Here is an 18,527-nt window from a genome sequence, read left to right as displayed (position 1 = left end):
CGTCGGGGCAAGACTAGCCATTCTTGTATTTATGAGTTAGAGAGTGAGAAAGTGTATGGGGTGGAAGAAAGAGGCACAATGTGGAATCAAGACCAGGCAGCCTCAGTATTCATGAGATAAAGAGACAAGGAGTGTAGAGCAGTGGTAGAAAGAGGCCTGAGGCAGAATCAAGACTAGGCAGCCTCTGTATTCATGAGATAAAGAGACAGGTAGTGTAGGCTGATGGAAGAATGGGGCATGAGGTGGCATCAAGACCAGGCAGCCTTGGTATTTATGAGATAAAGAGACAGGAAGTGAAGGGGGTGGAAGAAAGAGGCATGAGGTGGAATCAAGACCTGGCAGCCTCGGTATTCACGAGATAAAGAGACAGGAAGTGTAGGGGGTGGAAGAAAGAGTCATGAGGTTGAATCAAGACTAGGCAGGGTTTCATGATGTAAAGGAACAAGATGTGTAGGATGCTGGAAGGAAGAAGCAGGAGATAGAATCGAGGCCAGGCATCCTGGGTATTCATGAGATGAACATGCAAGGAGTGTGAAGTGGTGGAAGGAAGATGCATGATGTAGAAAACAGACCAGGCAGCCTCAGCACATGGCAACATTCATCAGTGTTGGAGGCGGGCTAATAGCAAAAAGTAGGCATGCACTGTTTTCTTTCTTTTTTTTCAAGCCCTGGCTGCATTGCTATATCTGGGTGACTGAAGACTAAAAGCTCAGGCTTGGAGCGCGAGCGCCCCTTCCACCGGATAGGCTGGTGCTGGTGTGAAGGCGCCGGGAAGGTTTCTATTTCTTAAATACATACGATAATGAAAGTGCCACCACTTTAATCAACTGTAGAGTGGGCAAAGTCCCTCCCTTCTGCCATTCAAAGATATCCTCTCATTGAATAATGCCCACTCTCCGTGCTCCGGGCACACTATTCCTTTGTTTTATTTCTTTGATGTATAATTTTACACTTCTCTTGTGCTTCAGTAGGAACATCTTCACCTTTTACTGAGCATTACTTGGGCATTCCTCTGCTAATGTTTTTTTTAACAGATAAACCCTGCTTGGTGAGGTCCTCCGGAGGGAAGTTCACTCATTGCTTGCTGTCTCGTGCTCACCCCTTTACAGCTTAGTGTGAAAAGGGGTGGGCGCATCTTGGTGCATTCCCTTACATTTGGGTTTCCAGGTCTCTTGGGCTTATCCAGAAACTGCACCATACCAGCCTCGGGTGCAAGCCTTCCTCCTGCATGGCACTGCAGATATAAATATTCAGATCACGACTGTCCCCAGCGTAAAAGGATTACCTCCGTTATTCTTAAATGCCCCATCAGACTAGGAGTAATCCCATTAGACCATGGATATCCCTATTAGACCGTGAACGCTGCATCGGACCACGTATGCCACATCCAACCAGACCATGGATAGTGCCCATCGGGCCATGAATGCCCCCATGAACCCCCAGGGATGCTCCACCAGGCTATGAATACCGCCCATCAAAGAAGGAATGCCACATCAGAAGTATAATGCTGCATCAGGTCATGGAAGTCACATCTGGCCAGGCGTTTGCCCATTAATCTCATGAATGTCTCCTATTACTTAGTGAATTTCCACCAGAAGACCACTGTTATCGCCCATAATCAATCAATCAGATTTATAAAGCGCACGGCTACTCGTAGACTAGATGCCGGCTGCATCAAGAGCCAGCCTACATTTGGCAGATTGGAACAACAAGGTTTTTAGATTGCGTTTTTTTAGATTGCGTCTGAAACAGCGTTCATCCTTCATAAGACCATGAATGCCGCTCCAACCTGCAGTTGTCTTACCACATCTTGGATGCCCCGCAACGGGGCACAAATGCCAATCACCAGACCAGGAAGGGCCTTCTTTAAAGCAGCCGTGTACCTGTTGTAATCAGTCGGTGGTTTCTAAAACCATGATCATAAAGGGCTCTGAAGTAACTGAAACTCAACACACAGCACTGTATACAAGTTCTATTTACTGTACTGATGTCCCTAGGATACATTCTCTCCAGGGTGACCACCCTGATCCATCATACAGCAAGCTTTATCGGCAGCGATATGTTCTACGGTGGGCACAGTTGCCAAGAATGATTAGGCTCGGCGTTCTCTGAAGACGCTCCCCGTGCACGCGGGGGATCCTGAGCTGTGTCGGCCCAGTCTTCTGTAAACACTGCAAGGGTCTGTTTATAGCACAGATGGCACCCTTAGGAAGTCTTTCTTTCTTCAATTTCCAAGTGCATTTCTCAGTATGATCTACAGTATATGTTTAGACAAAACCACAGACTGCACATTAATATGAGCGTCAAAACAGTGGCGCTTTCAGGACAACGTGTTCCAGATTGCTCCATGCAAAATCTTGTCCAGAAGGACAGGAACACCCCTTTGGAGGCAATCCAGGAGGTGTGGTTTGGGCCTGGGTAAAAAAAGGTCTTTTACCTTTCAATTACCCCTCAAAGCTTGAGCTTGTGAACAGCCCAAACACAAGGATTTTTGGACCCAGTGTCAAAATTACATGTCTTCATTTGCCAGTAATTTTGCACCAGAAAAAAGGGCTTTTTGGGAACATCTGTTGTGATCTGGTGGCCTCTTGTGGCCATTTGTGTTGCTGCCACAAGGCAGCTGCCTATGGTGTTCTTAAAGTAGCACTGGTCCTGTTAATAAAAATAATTGCCATGGTCAGGCTCCTCTCAGCAACCTGAGCCTATTATATTTCAGAATTTTGTGTTGCATCGGAATTGTCAACTTTAGGCAAACTCATGGCACTTTGTTGTATAAATTTCAGGATTCCAAGGGAAAAGGGTTGTGTGGCCGTGGTACGGGGCAGTTAGTGGTAAGGTTAATGAAGGCGATAACTTCATGTTGGTGCTCTCTGCGGTGAGTGGAAGAGGCACTGCTTAATTTGTAAAAGAAAGTGTGCCGGTGCCCGAAGCTCTTCTCAGAAGCCTGAAGCCGATGCTTTTAAACATCAGCGTGCCAAATATCAAAGCTGGCCATCTGGATTCCACCTCAGGCCTCTTTCATCCACTACAAGACACTCCCTGCACCCTTTTCTCACTCTTGCAGGTTTCTGCTTTCTCTCTTTGTGACGCTTTATTCCATGCATCTTTTCTCCTTTCGATCTTGTTCATGTGTTTTTTCCCACTTGTCCTCAGTAATTGTGGAAAAATAGGTGCCATCCCCCAAAAATAAGTCTTGGTGGCCCCCACCGGCTCAAATTAAGCACTGGGAAGCGGCAGTAAAATGCAAACCAAAAGCAGTTGGAGTGTGGCCAGTCAACATTACTCAGTCACTGCGTCTCGTACTCACACTTCGTAACTTTGCTTCAACAGCATGACTTCCAGTGGGAAGACAACTTGGCCTTGATTGCGACTACCTCAGTTATTGTGCATTATTTGTTGCCCCTGACCAATAAAACTACCCTGGATATTGCTAGTTATTGGATGCGAAAATAACACCAATTACGAGCTTCCCAGTTAAAATAGGCAACATGTGGACTTTGGAGCCAAACTGCCTCAAAATGTGCATGTCCCAGTATTTACTGGCCATTTTTTTGCATGAAGATGTATTGAGGTTTGACCTGCATAAATTTATCACGAGAAAAATCCAACTCTCTTAAAATTCAGACACACTCATAAATCCGACACCCATCCAAACAGTGGTTTCTACCGGTGTGGGGATTTTGCGTGTCACTAATGATTGAGGCCTTTGCCACCTCTTATGAATGGTGAAAGGACTTTCTAGGGTCTGGAAGGTAAGAACTTTCTAGGGCCTAGACCCCAGCCCTCCATGAGTCATTTGGAGCTCTAGTGGTCTGTGTGTTGGCGGCTTAGGGATTTCTCATTGGTGGGAAGTGTGTGGAGCTTTGAAGATGATCCTGAATACCAGTGAGAGCCAGTTGAGTGCTGCCAATACAGCTCTAAAGTGACCACCTTAGACCTTGTTGTCACCTTTCAGAGAGGCCAAGGACTGAATGGGTATTAGATACATCACTGCCCCCTAGGCCGTCAGTGATTGTGCCCTCCAAAACAAGGGTAGGGTTCTTCACGTGCTACAGTGTGATGGATGATTTTGTTGTCATGATCTATATTGCCTGGCAGTCTGACAGATACTTGTTGTGTCTGTGGAAGTTGACTGATTAATGTGATGAATGTCTAGCCAGTCGCTGCCGTTGTTACCTGGGCAACACGATGAACGTCTGCTCTGTCACTGCGTTCTACCACAATATAGAGTTTTCAAAATCGTTCTCCCAAAATACTGAATCCGCAATATCGACTACCACAATATAGTGAGGGTGAGTATATACTGGTAAGTATAGGTTTACTGTTCTTATTCTATGTACATCATGCATTTACTATATATATATATATATATATATATATATATATATATATATATATATATATATATATATATATATATATCCAACGAAATCACCAATGCGTGTTTCCTACAAACCAGGAATACAAAAACACCGGAGCCGTGGCATCCATCCAAAGTGCGATTTATTTGGTCGACACTACGCCCGACGCGTTTCGTTATATATATATATATATATATATATATCCAAGACTCTGACACAGTGCTGCAGCACCGAAACCGCCGTTCCCCTGACTCTCACGATGGCGGTCCGTAGGGATAAGGCGAACCGCTAACCATACACGAAAGCTGCTATTATAGATTTCATAAACAGCAGCCACAGACTCTTCAAGCTTTCAACGCAGTGATTTATTTCGCAGACAATTCAACCAACTACAGCTTTTGTGTATATATATATATATATATATATATATATATATATATATAAATGTACGTTATATAGCTTCAAGGTACATAGAGGTGGAGTTAATTACGGACACTCGATATCGTGACATAAAAGCGCCTGTACAGACAAAAAAGCCAAGGAAACAAGTAGGCAAGGTTGGAAGACAATTCACAGGCATGTGCCATCTCAGGAGTGAAAATGTAAAGCCTGGCTGAGAGTCTAGCTTCAGTTAAATGGAGCTCGAAATACATCAGGCAGCTGCAGAAAAGGACTGGTTGGAGAAGTAGGGCTCAGTAACCTTAGAAATCTCCAATTGAAGAACTTCCTTCCTAAGGGTGACCCTAGAATCCCCAAACCTTGGCACCTCTTCAGCTGTACAGGATGCACAAAGAAGGACCAGTATGCTGATGGCCGTGCAGCAGAAGGTAAGTGAAGCGCAGAAGTTAGCAGTGACCTGGGGAGATTACAGCGGCGGCTCTTCCGCAATGGTGGAGGACAGGCGCGGTGCGTCCATTGGGGCGTTGGGGCGTTGCCCCCCCCCGCCCCCGCACCCGCCCGCGCCCGCAGCTCCTTCCTCGGTGTCTCTGAACTTAGTTTACTTAAGTTCAGAGACGCCGAGGGTGGGGAGAACTGACAATGCATGTCAGTCCGCATGACGTCAGACCGTGGGCGGTCCGGCGTCATGTTGACTGACATGCATTGTCACAAGGCAGGGACAGGCAGCACTGCAGCACGAGTGCGCATGAGTGGGCATGGAGAGTAATTTTTAGCCCGTGCCCAGTCATGCGTACTTGTGTTTTTACTGCCTTGCGCATGCCCATTAGAAGCCCCTCGGTCTCCTAATGGGCAGGCGGCGGGCGTAGCGTAAGCTGTGCCCTCAGCCAATCCTGGCGCTGCAGCAGTGCCAGGATTGGCTGAGGGGTTGCCACTCCAATGCTGACGTGGTGTTCCGGTTTGAAGGGGGCAGAGGAGCCAACGCGGACCAGGAGCAGAGGCGGTCAGGCAAGTTTTGTTTTAATTTTATTCAGTTCTCCCCTTTTATTCGTTGTTATTTAGAAACTATCCCCCACCCCCTGACACATACACCACCGGCACCACCTTGTGTTGCAGATAACACCAATATCGATTAGCAGAAGTAAGGATTATGCATGAGTAATAGCCCAGGTAATAGAATCGCTGGTGTCTGTTAAGTCTGGCTGTCACCATCGCTGCACCAGCAACTTTCGAAGAAGCCGACAAAAGCAACTCACAGAATAGGACACGTCTGCCTCTGGAAGTAGGGGTGCTGTATATATCTCTGATGCACCCCAGGTCAAGAATTAACAATCACGAGGCCTACAAACGGTGTCCTGACATGCAGTTTCGTGTGACAAAGTGCTGCTAGTTATTTTAGCATGGGTTGCTGAGTTTACTATTTCTTTCTGCCCGTTTCCGGTATTTTGTAATTTTCACAAGTTTTACTCTTTCAAGGGAATTGCTGAGCGGAGAAGGTCACAGTGTTCCAGAGATTTTGCAAGCACATACAAATAAAGACATGCTCGATTTACAAAGCAAGTCAGGTGGTGTCATGACCAGCACCCTCACTCCGAAAATTGTTCCAGCACCGCTCCCTGCACTGAACACATCCCTGACAAAAAGTACCAAGTTGCAAGCTTCACACTGCCTCATATGAGACGGTGAAAGCTGGTCTGGGAGGGGGGGCAAGGACACCCCTGCGCTCAGACGCCAGGGCCTTAGGGTCTCACTCTGAGTCCAAGAGTGATTCATTCATAAGGACCACGGAAAGACACCAGGAGTCCTTCTTCTGTGTTGTCAGCCTAGGGCACCTGGCCTCCCTTCAGCTGGCATCTTCTCCTGTCGCCTCTTCTTTCTATGATTCAAAGAGGCCCTGAGCCCTGAGATGGTTTCCTGAGAGATACCAATGCTGCCTCGAGATGTTTAGTCCTAAAACCCTACTGGAAGTGGACACGTTTTCGCTGCCTTACACAGCCCTAGTTGTTTGTTTACATGATTCCCTACACCTTGTGTGCTATAGGTATTTATAGTGCTTACTACCACAGACGAAGCGCTTAATCAGTTTGAGAAGGTTAACATTCTACTCCCTGGCAGGCCAGTCTTGGTGATTTAGCCATGCTTGATGGTTATGATTTGCGATGGTATGTTATGGTATTTTAAACAATTTCGTGCATTATTTACTGATGGAAGTTTACTGGGAAGTTTTACAGAGAGGTTATTTGGGCAATAAGATGTTTAGTTACATGGATAATTTTACACTTAGTTGTAGTTTTTGCACGAGGATATTACCGCCCTGTTGATTAAAGTTTGTTTCTCATGCTCTTAACTAGAAATTTTGAAACAGTCATTTTTAGGTTGTGATTCAGGATTAGGTCAAAGTGAGACCTCAGACATTGGGGAAGACGTGTAGGTTGTTGCTCGCCACAGTGCAGTATTTACGCCCTACCACTTTCAATTGTCACCAACCGCCCCTGGTGGAGGAGTGTCGTCCCACTGCCTGGCTCAGAGCCAGCAGGTGAAAAATAAAACGATGTTCTATCATCATTTTATTTTTCTTTTGCCGGCTCTGAGCCAGTGCGTGCATGGAGGGGTGGGGCCAAAGCATTGGAGGGAGAGCCGAAGCATGGGAGGGGGAGGAGGAGTGCTATGTGCACTAAGTGCTCATGTGAGTTTGGCTGGCCGTCTCAGTCCGACCAAACACACATGCGCACTTAGGTTTCCCCAACCCGGCTGCATTGAACAGAGACCCCCAGACTCCCTGTTATGAGCGGAGCGTCTTTTCAGCCCGTGTAGGCCAATCCCTGTACTGCTAGCAGTGCGAGGATCACAAAGAGAGTCTGTCCCAGGGGCTGCTGGGATCAGGAAAAGCACAGGAGGTGCTACGTAGGGGCGGCCAGATAGTAAGGTAAGTTCTTTTTCAAAATATTATTATTTATTAACATGCCCCCACCTACCGCGCTCCCTCTTCCGCATTCCCTCCACCCGCCTCACCACCCTTTGTTTGTGGCAGCCGCCACTGAGAGATTAAAGAAAGAGTGCATGATGTGAACAGAAGCTATTGATGAGCTCTGATTCTGACCTCAGTGGGACTAAGAATGAATGTAATCCTTTTTAACAACACAATTATTAAAGGCAGGATTTCAAAACCTAATCTATAGGATTTTTTGACCTTCTCGTGAGAACAAGGAGTGAGCAGAGACACCTGCCCTAGTATGACAGATGTCGAGTGAAGACAGTGTGCAATGCCACCTGGATAATGCGGTGATGTACACAGAAGCTATTAATAAAGGCCTCAAATTGCGCACCAACTTTTTGCGAAATGATTCTAATTTTGCAAACCGACCCATGGACTTTTAGGTTTGTGAGTTCATGTGCCACCTACCTCATCAGTTAATTTGCAACTTTCTTCGTCAGTATTCATGAAGTAGGTTGCAAATTGAGACTCACTCCAATTGGAAGCCATCATACAGATGGTGGCCTGCTTGGTTCAGAACACCACTGTATCTGTGATTACATTTAAATGAAGTATATTTTTGTTAAATGCATTTCAGATTTTTTGTTTTTTTAATTAATAAAATGTTTAAGATGTGGCTGTGGGGCAAGGGTCTAAGGTTGTTCTTTGGAGCTCGCCACTGGCAAAAGCCAGGGATGCAGAATGTACCAACACTTCCTGGTCTTCATTCTACCTCACACCTCTTTCTTTCAACGTCGTACACTTCCTGTCTCTTCATCCCTTGAATACGAAGGCCGCTTAGTTGTTATTCTACGTCATCTCTCTATCTGCCACCACTCTACACTTCCTGTTTCTCTATCTCAGTCCTTCAGTGTTTTGCATTCCTACTTCTTCTCCATTCATTTCTCTCTCAATTTTCTCTTTCTTTCAAATTTTGATGTCGCTAAATAAATTCCCAATCCCCAGACATGAGAGCAAGTGGATACGACCTGCTACAACCTGCAGAGAACAAGCTCTGCTCTCAGTTTGGAAACCACAGGTGATGCCAAACAGAAAGTACTACATCAGCATATGGAGGCCAGACATCTAGGAAGGTATAGAAAGGTCAGAGATATACCAGAAGAAAAATACCAAGATTGTTGCTAGTGTGTGTAAGAAATCCTAGAAAAAGAGATGAAAGCCTTCATTGTCAATTTTCTGAAACCAATGGGGTAGATGTGCAGGGCATGAAAATGTCCCATGGGTACAAATTCTGTAGAGGAAATGAACACACGACAGGAAGGGAGCAGATACACTCCCTGGGCCACAACTCCTTATATGCTAACAATAGCTATGTATGCATGTATCTTTCTCCCAATGTATACAAAGAGGAAGAAGCTCAGATATTTATTTACATTAAATAGGATTGAGAATTTGAACTTGATGCAGCGGTATCCTTCTCATAACTGATATGTTTCTTGGAACTTGCAGAGACCAGGGAGGGACACAGCTCACTGGTCTGGGATTCTATCCAAAGCCGAAGAAAACCAGTAAAACTCTTAGAAAAAAACCCATCTTGCTCCCCGAGGTATGTCATTGCTCGCCAGCGGCACGCTGCATGCCGGGAAGAACGCGTGAACGCCTGTGCAGTGCAGACTAAACAGTACAGAGCAGGATTACAACTCCACGGAAGACCCACTGATATTGAATGTAAATATTGTAATATAAGATTTTATTGTATGATCAGTTTTGCAATTGGTATTAAATCTCCGGGAGGACCCTGAAATGCAAAATTTCCAGTGCATCGAGGCTCAAACACTATATGCTGGTACAGGTCAAACTGCAAATGTTTAGCTGTGCATCAAAGCATCTCAAAGGGATATGTGCACCAATATAGAACATGTTATGATCTGTCCTTCCCTTTCTGATCACTACATTCTATATGTTGCCCACGCTTGGAAAATATAAAACAAAGGAAGGAGGAATGCTGCAGCCGGCTGTTTGAACATGCCTCAACATTCCACCCTGGCAGTCTGCAGCACATTACACTTAAAACGATGCGCGCATTCAACAGATGATGTACTATTGCATTGTAACCTGTTTACATCTAAAGGTAGATAGCTTTTATGGAAGTTCAAAAAATTCCCAAAGGCAGAGCACAAAGGTCTCAAAAGACTGATGATCTGTCACATGATAGACAAGCAACAAAGTGATGGAATGAATGCTTGAATTAATCTCAACCACTGTTAGCCAAACACCCAGCTCCACCTCTTCCTACCTTTAGAGACGAAGTACCATCTGAGACATTTCCAGATTTATTTTTACTCTGTCCTCCTCTGTTTTCTTTTTACAGAGGATGAATGACATTCAAAAAAACATTATTATCATGAGATAATTGCCCAGCAGCACAGCCTGAAGATTGCATTACCTACCAGAATATTTGATGATGCTGTGGCACTCTGCCTCTACTACGGCATGTCACAGGACGATAGAAGATAAACCACAGTTTTCAAGCTGCACTTCTGAAAATTTAGCAATGTATGAACACATACTTTATCTATGAAGGGAACCAGTAGACACTGTTGTTTTCAGACTCTGCTTCAAGCAGACGGCCTCATCCTCCATCAGCTATTTGATCCTAAAACGCATGACATTTTTATGCCATTGATAAAAATATGAAAACTGACCATTTGGAAAGTCAAGAAATCTTGGAAGTTTAACATTTTAACCTCCTGGCTATGCATTTCACTAGTGCAGCACCGCTGCTCTCGTGACACACTTTAGACAAAAAGGGTCGCTCTGCTACAACTTGTTATCAATCAACAAAGAATGATGAAACCGCCGAAATCTAAATTTTGCAAATGTAATAGTTGTGGATGGTTGAGTGTCAGATTATCATTTGCAAAAATATTGTCTCGCAGAAATATTGTGTTCTAAATGTTGTTTAAAAAATATGGTCCGATGGGGTGCAAATTTTTTATTATTAACTGTGTTTGGGCAATCATTTTTGTAAAGGGTATCTAAGACACCCTATTTCTTACAAACAAGATTTTAGTTGCAATATTCTGGTATCATGCCCTATGGACACACCAGAGCCATTCCCCGAGAATGATAAGCAGAAGGTACATCGCTTATCTAAGAATCAAACATGGAATCTCAGAAGGTGACCTCTCACAAGTGTTAAACCAAACAATAACATTACAGCAAATAACAACCCATAAGACACGTCCTTCATTACATCATAGGAATTTACGCCATCAAATGGGAGATCTAATTTCTACATGAAGAGTTCAGATCACCACTAAGGCAGGAGCAAATGCATGGAAATAAACAGCATTACCCATAATTGCACTGACATTGTTATACATTCCCTAAAATCATAATGGTTTTGTACAGGTTTAGGGTGGTGAATCCTTTTCTTCATATTATATAAATCTTTTGTCAAGCAACTTCGTAACCCTAAAAATAAAAATAAATTTATCAACAATGACTTCGATATTCTCGATGAAACAAAATCAGACGGAAATTGCATTTCCAAATGAATCACTTTGTAATACATTTATAAGGATTATTATTAACATTCTATTTAGTACCAAATTTATCACAAATTAGTTGAACATTTTCTTTACTATCATCAAGATATTAAGGACAACTCAAGATGTAATGATTCAATATAGCTGGGATCCAAGAATACCTAGCTGCATCATCAGTAAACATGGAAGAAAAACAGAATTACACAACAGAATGAGATACTGAGCTACTTCTGTACTAGTTTTGCACTGCACCAGGGCAATGAGTGAAGGAGTAACCCATGCACAGTTTTCATCATCATTAAATAAACTCAATTTCAAAGTTACCTCCATAAGTGTTTTATCATCGCTCACAATCTGATTGGATGTTATAGCTTCAGTTAATGTAAGCAACTCATATTTCTCCAACGCAAGTACCATTTCCCTTTTTACAATAGCTATGACAAAAATGTAATATATTCTCTCAAAACCATGGCAACCAAAGTTTGTATAGGTCCATTATTCAAGCTACACAAATATCGCTTCCTCAAAAAGTGGGGGGTCCTCAGGAGGTATGGGGGGCATCCTCACTCAAGTGTAGGGAAAAACAAGGGGTTTCTGGAGTCGGGCGGGAGATATCAACCCTCAATTATAATGAATGATACAGAACGAATGAGGAAGAGATAAGGTATTCCATCCATACTCACTCAAACATATCATAACTTCAACGTTTACCAAGTTAACAAAAGGAAATCTGTCCATTTCTTAAGCTATTCTTAATATCAGTCTTTACCATAAGCCTTTTCAAAAATATTTCTCACTTTTTAAAAATGTTTGATTGGTTATTTCAAATGATGTACAATAGTATTTCTTCAATTCTGTTTTTTGTTACAGTAAACTCAAATACAAATTGTTTCAACAACTGGTCCAACACACATACTTGGCATCGAGTATTTCTTAAATTTAAGTTTCTTCTTAATAACTAGTGTCTCTCTTTGCTTAACATGTGACCTCTTTCGCTCTTTTGGCAACTCATTTGGCTGACAGCAGAAAATAATTAAAAGGAATGAAAAGAGATCACTTTGTAAAGTAAAAAGACTTTTAGATAAAGTAAGTTTTCAGGGGGCACTGCTTAGAATGAAAATATTTGTCCAGATATCAGTTTTGTAACATAAATGTGAAAAACAGTTACTACTCAGAATGTTGTATACCGCCAAACATGAGACAAAAAAAGAAACAGTTTCACTAACCTTGAAAACGGACAACTGTGGCTCCCTTTTGGGTGCACGTATTCTACAAGCATGCGGCGCGTATCGATAAAGGAAAAAGAGCCTTGGTGTAAATTGCCTTGGAATTTGGAGGGTCCATCTGAACAGGAAATGATCTGCAGTGGAAAAGGGGGCACTTGGCCATGCTGAAGAGCATTTAACAAACTACATCTGCATGCAGGACTACATATCTGTAAACAGACCCCTAGTGTTGGTGAGCTTAGGAAGAAAGTACAAGCATGCGTGATAGAGTCCAGAATAGTCGAGACCCTCTGATTCTAGGTGAGGAAAGCCGCGAGAAAACATGAGGGTGTAAGCAATGAGTGGGCCATGCAGCTGTTCAATTTAAGAGTGATTAATATACTCAAAGGCACCTCATTGCCTTTTTGGGGTAAAATAGTGATACGCCATGCCGCTATACCATCAGTGTGCATGCACTAATATGTTAGTAAGAAACGTTGAAAATCCTGACACAGTTCACAGCAGAAGAAAAACCTTCAGCAATGGAATGACAGTGAGAGGACATGAGAACTTTTAGATGGTGCAAAGATGTGAGTAAACTGTATTTTTGCACTCTTAAATACCACACCTACAAACAAAATCCTATTCCTCTGCACAGACAAACATTACTGTTCAACTGTAGGTGTTGTGGCAGTAGGGAATACACTTAGTGTTGATATTATTTGATTGAGCCATCTGGCTGTGCACCATGGTCACTAGACCCTTGAGGCGAAGGACGGCTGTTTCATAAATGCTTCTCTATTACAGGGTTTTCAGTATAAGGGATGATAGGCGCACTGCTGTGTGACGTAAATATAAGTGTATCTCAAAAGTCTGAAGGTGCTGCTAGGAGAGTGGATGAGCCCTATAACCCCTCAATGTTGTGTGGGGACAGACCCTCACACTAACTAAATTAGATCCAAACCTAGGCACACTTCCTAGTAAATCAACAGTATGTATGTTCACTCCAAGTTTAACAAGTTTTTGGAACAAAATACATAAACATATAGGTAAGATGTTGCAAAACAAAGTCAATTGTAGCGTCGGAGTGTGTGATCACGTGTCCTTATCCGGAACACAGTGATCAGCCGCAAGGATTTCGAAGCACACACGCCTCGAAGATCTGTCATTGATTTCTGCGGCTATCCCGCACAGTTTGGCCTCACGGCTCCCTCTACTTGACCAAATCCCACACCCGACTTTGTTTTGCAAACCGTCCTCAGTGATTAGCCCAGCCGGTTTGGAATTATCACCGGCAGCGCGATTACAAAGACCTTTTCTTCACCATTCAGCCCTGAAGAAGTCGTGGAACTATTTCCATATGCGACGAAACATGTGTCGGCTGGTTTCTGTTTTGGCTTAATGAAACCCGAATTAAAGACGAAGCAACATCTTACCTATATGTTTATGTAGTTTGTTGTTAAACTTGTAGTGAATATACATACTGTTGATTTACTAGGAAGTGTGCCTAGGTTTGGATCCTGTTTCATAAATGCCTAGTTGATCGGCACAGGGTCGTAAAAAGAAGGCAGTACCTTGAGGCCCAGTCAAGAGCTGTCGGACGCGCTTGGAGAAGAGGCTCAATTCTCTGACTCTGGATGTAGGTCCTGCTTTTCTGCCACTTCTAACTAATTGACCATGAGTTCTTGCATTGCTCCGTGTGGCCCTTCGTTAAATTAAATGCTTTAAGTGACTGCACTGACCCGTTCCCCGGTTTGCTGCGTTGCCCTCGGACACGCATCCATTATTCAATACTCCGCAGTCTAATGCTTTCGTGATCCTAATGGACACATTTATTTGACAGGCGTAGCTCTGGATTCTCGGTTTACCTCGTAGACCTTTTCTCCTAGCGCAACCTAGTTGGGTAATACCTGGGACACCTTTTACGTTCATTCAAGAACTCTGACTCATAATAATGCAGGTATTCCTCCCTGACTCCCGGTTATTTATTCTCCTCTCCCCCTCCCTCTCCCCTTATTTCAGATTGATTCCATGACGGTGAATTAGTGGCGATTAATCCCATAACGTCTATCCTTCATGATTTGATCACGGCTCCGGTAGTGCTGATTAATGAGAGCCTCTGGACCTAACTCGACAGTAAAGTCCTTCTGCGGTTGAGTAAGTCATGCGCTTATAATGGGAGCGCTGTTCTTTTGTTAATTTAATTCTATTTTGTCCACTAATTCACCCCTTTGATTTTAGGTGGCTACCACTCCTCTCGCCCCCTTTTGTTACCAACCAGGAGGTTGACACCTTCTTCCTTTGACGATTTTGTGACGTCTTGGAGTTCTGTCCTTTGACAGATAGGGTAACCTTTTTATAAAAAATTCAATTCATTTTTCCCTCGATTTGAGACGGATTAGCCTTACACGTGTTTAATTTTGTGTTTTTTAGGTGCCCACACACCCCCCTTCCACACGCACCCCAGTCCTGATGAAGACCCCACCTCGTAAGGTCGCAAAGAATACCTACATCACACAAGGGGTCGAAACGTCGACACAACACCATTGCCAATATTATCACTAGTACATGATGCACTGTGATCTTCTATATATATGGTTTTTCTCAGAACTGTTGATATTCTAATCATGATTTGATTTGGATGAAATACGCGGCAGAGATTTAATGATGCCGATCAATTTGATTGTGTTCTGAATATTGTGGTCACTTCCTTCTTAAATCCCACACTCAATCACTTACCCTCCTACTCCTCCTTTTCTGGGCACTTTTATGACTTTCAAATTGTTACTTTAACTATGGACTTCGGAAAATAATCGTAATTGTTCAATGTGATTAAAATGGCATTTGAACTTCTTTGAATTTTTTGGTTAATTGTTTTGTAATGTTTTGCTTTGAATGATTGTGTATGCTGGGACCACTTCTATCATACTGCTTTTCTGCCAAGCAAACTTTCAAAAGATGATGTCAACATATGGGAAATGAGTAGGGATCCCCTAAAATAGTGATCTAGAGTAGATCCTACTTGCTTCCAGGATTGCCTGACACAGCTTGCAAAGGCTGACCCTTGTCAAGGCTAAAATAAACATTAGTTCAGCAATTAAATCCATGACACAGAAGTAACGTATTGGTTAGGTCTTCGGGCCCCACGTGGTGTGGTACCAGAAAATCGTTCTTAGAATAGCATACGTAAATACTGTGCCCTAATTATCATCTGCAAAAATATTGGACCATTGGAGCTAATGATATAAAATTTACACCCAATGGGGGAATCATTTTGTAAGCAATATTTAGGAAATGATATTCATGTCATGCGATATTCTGTCATGCAACCGCCGCATAGATCTGACTCGGGTCCTCCTTGTAACTAAAAGTTGTAAACTCTCAGACCCATCGTCCAACTAGCAAGAGCTCCGCCGAATGGAAACCCTAGATCAAGAATACCTGTAAATCCCGGAGAGGTTCAACCAAAGTAGCTTGCACAGTGCCAGAGTCCTCCATACCCACGCTCATTTCTCCCTCGATAACACTGGAATTTATAAAGAACCATATGGATATCCTAGAGGTACTTTGTAAATTTGGGAGTCAATTGCGAAGTCAGTTGGGTTAAGTCAAAACTTTGTTTGTGTCCAAACGCTTTAATTGAAAATATACTGGGAAGTGCCAGTACTCTGCCATTAAAAAGTATTTCAACAGTTCTTTACAGTTAAAGAAGTGCAGGTACTCATTGCCTGTCGGTACCGTCCCATTTAAAACTGTGCTCAAAGTACAACCTGACACCTGATAGACGGTGCCACAAAAGGTAGAGACTACGTTTGCCAGGCAGGAAGTTCAGCGTGGCAGCTGTGCGAGTGCATGCAAGCAGTGCAAGCTGGGGGTACTCACTTAGGCACTGCAGACCATTCTTGTTCACCAGAAGTTTTCCGCACAGCGTGCAGCTGGTAAAGCTGGAGAACGCCCCCGGTACCAGATGATGCCCGTGCACCAATTTCACCCTCTCCTTGGGTTCTTTTTCCTTTTCCTTCACTTTTTGTTGTTCTTTGCTCTTACCCTAATAGGAGGAAAACAAACAAACAAAAAAGTCAGGTGAAATATCACAAGTCAAAGTTGTCCTTTAGATAAAATTTCATCCTGAGGAAGTGTTTCCTATTCCTAAGAAAGCTGTTACTTAAATTTGCCCTTTCAAAAATATATCACCAAATGCAACAAGTAATTAAAATTTCTAAAAGTGGTGGGCTTTTCCGAGGGCAATCATCGTTTTTCATTAAAAAGGCTCCTTTAATCCCCTGCATGTTGTCCCCGCCATCCTATTCCAATGCTAAGTGACCAACACCTGTGCTTTCTTGCTTCAACACCCCTCAGCGATTGCAAGAGGACTCCTTCCCCAAGATAGAATATCCCTGGTTAAAATTACACTTCTGTAAAAATCAAGAGAGGGAAGGAAGAGAGAAACTGAGGTCGCGGCTCACCCTCCTCATATACAGTATCACAATCAAGAGAAATTCAGCAGACCAGCCCTCTACATCACAGAAACATTCCTCAAATAGACCCCAAACTGCATCCTACATTTCCACCAACCCCCACTTGATTTGGTTGCTCTCCAGCCAACGTTACATTCTAAGACCCCTGACACCTCTCTATCTTGGGGCCAGATCTTTCTTCAGTCACCATTGTGTAAAAGCAGAAGATCACCCCACAAACTGCTGTTCTTTTACCCAAAACATCTTAACACCCTGAGCCTGCACCCTGGCCTGCAATGTGCCGACAGTCATTTAGGGTATGGGGAGTCCCTTTAAATGTCCTTATTAACCAATCAACTTAAATGCATGTCCATTCAGTCCATTATGTTGTTAGTACTTTACTCTTGGGTCTCAGTACCTCTCCTCCTCTGTGCCTCAGGCAGGGCTTTCATGCATGGTCAGTGAGTAAGTTAACAGAGTCATACATGTGACAAGGTTGGTGGCCAAGTGGATGACACAGACCATCTGGGAGCAGAAGCAAACAACCTCAAGCCCCTTCACTGTCTTCAAGCTTCCATACTTTTATTCATCTTTAGAAGGTGCTGTCAAAGGTTCAATAGTAGAACCTGTCGCCGCCTAAGGGCCCGCCTCGAAACAGCGCCATCATCCCAAATACCTTATCTTTCTGCCAGGATCCCGTCACGCGGCTCTTCAGGGAACTCAGCCTCCTTTTCACTTTTGTTCCTCTTTCGACTTTGTCGTTCTTTCCACTACCGACGTTCCTGTAAAAATCCAATAGACATTTCCCTAAGACTTTGAAATGCTGGTAACCCATTGGTTCTTCTGAACGGCAGCTCTCACGACGTGAGACTGTTCACAAACAGAGATGGAATAACTCCAAGGGAATATCTCGTAAGTGTTTCTGACAACCATGAAGCCTCCGTGAGGCTGTGGCAGGGTCAATAATGTGTCAGGTGACCCCTCTACAAGCGCTTACTTTCTCATGCTCTGCGATTCCGAGCATCGAACAGCCCAACAGCTTCAGGTCAGTAGAGTCAAATGTTAGTAACCACTAACCCAACATCGCGGAGACCAGTGCTTTCTGGGACATGTTGGTCTGATTCTTATTGGAAATATCGAACGTTACACATATTTTTTGTATAGACATGGACATGCTGTGTGTTATATGCCTCCAGCATGATATCTGACATCCAACTGTTTCAGACATTTATACGAAAAGGACAGTTACATGAGATGAGATGAACCTACAGTCTACCTCTGGGACCTAGAATGGGTCTAAATCATCCAAAGAAGAGAGTGGTGAAGGAACTAGGGTCACGGGAAAGGTAGTCACACTACACAAAGTGCCAAATGTAATGAGATTGGATTCGTAAAAGCGGCCACAAATTGGGCATCAACGTTTTGCAAACACAATCTGATTTTGCAAGCCAACCTATGTACTAATAGGCCACTTTGCAGAATAAGGAATCATAGTGTGTCACAGACTTCCCAGCGTAAATAATATTCATAAGGCAGGACACAATTTGCGGCTCACTACAATTGGTCACATTAAATAGGATGGAGGTCTGCAAGGGTCAACACACCACTTTCCTTGTGATTTG

General features: G+C 43.4%; 1 protein-coding gene across 5 annotated transcripts in view; it reads right to left on the bottom strand.

Moving 5' to 3' along the window:
- ARHGEF18 (Rho/Rac guanine nucleotide exchange factor 18) overlaps nt 1–18,527 on the bottom strand; it is a 334,968-nt gene that overhangs the window by 230,844 nt on the left and 85,597 nt on the right. For all 5 annotated transcript variants that reach the window (XM_085639301.1, XM_085639297.1, XM_085639298.1 and 2 more), the window contains 2 exons: nt 17,582–17,687; nt 16,331–16,496 (listed from right to left, as the gene is read on the bottom strand). In XM_085639301.1, the coding sequence (XP_085495427.1) occupies nt 16,331–16,496; nt 17,582–17,687 (272 nt within the window). The remainder of the gene's footprint in view (nt 1–16,330; nt 16,497–17,581; nt 17,688–18,527) is intronic.

This window comes from Triturus cristatus, chromosome 12 (assembly GCF_964204655.1).
Source record: "Triturus cristatus chromosome 12, aTriCri1.1, whole genome shotgun sequence".
In the NCBI taxonomy this organism is placed as follows: Eukaryota; Metazoa; Chordata; class Amphibia; order Caudata; family Salamandridae; genus Triturus; species Triturus cristatus.
The sequence above is the reverse complement of the archived record's forward strand: the minus strand, read 5'-3'. Positions and strand labels throughout refer to the sequence as shown.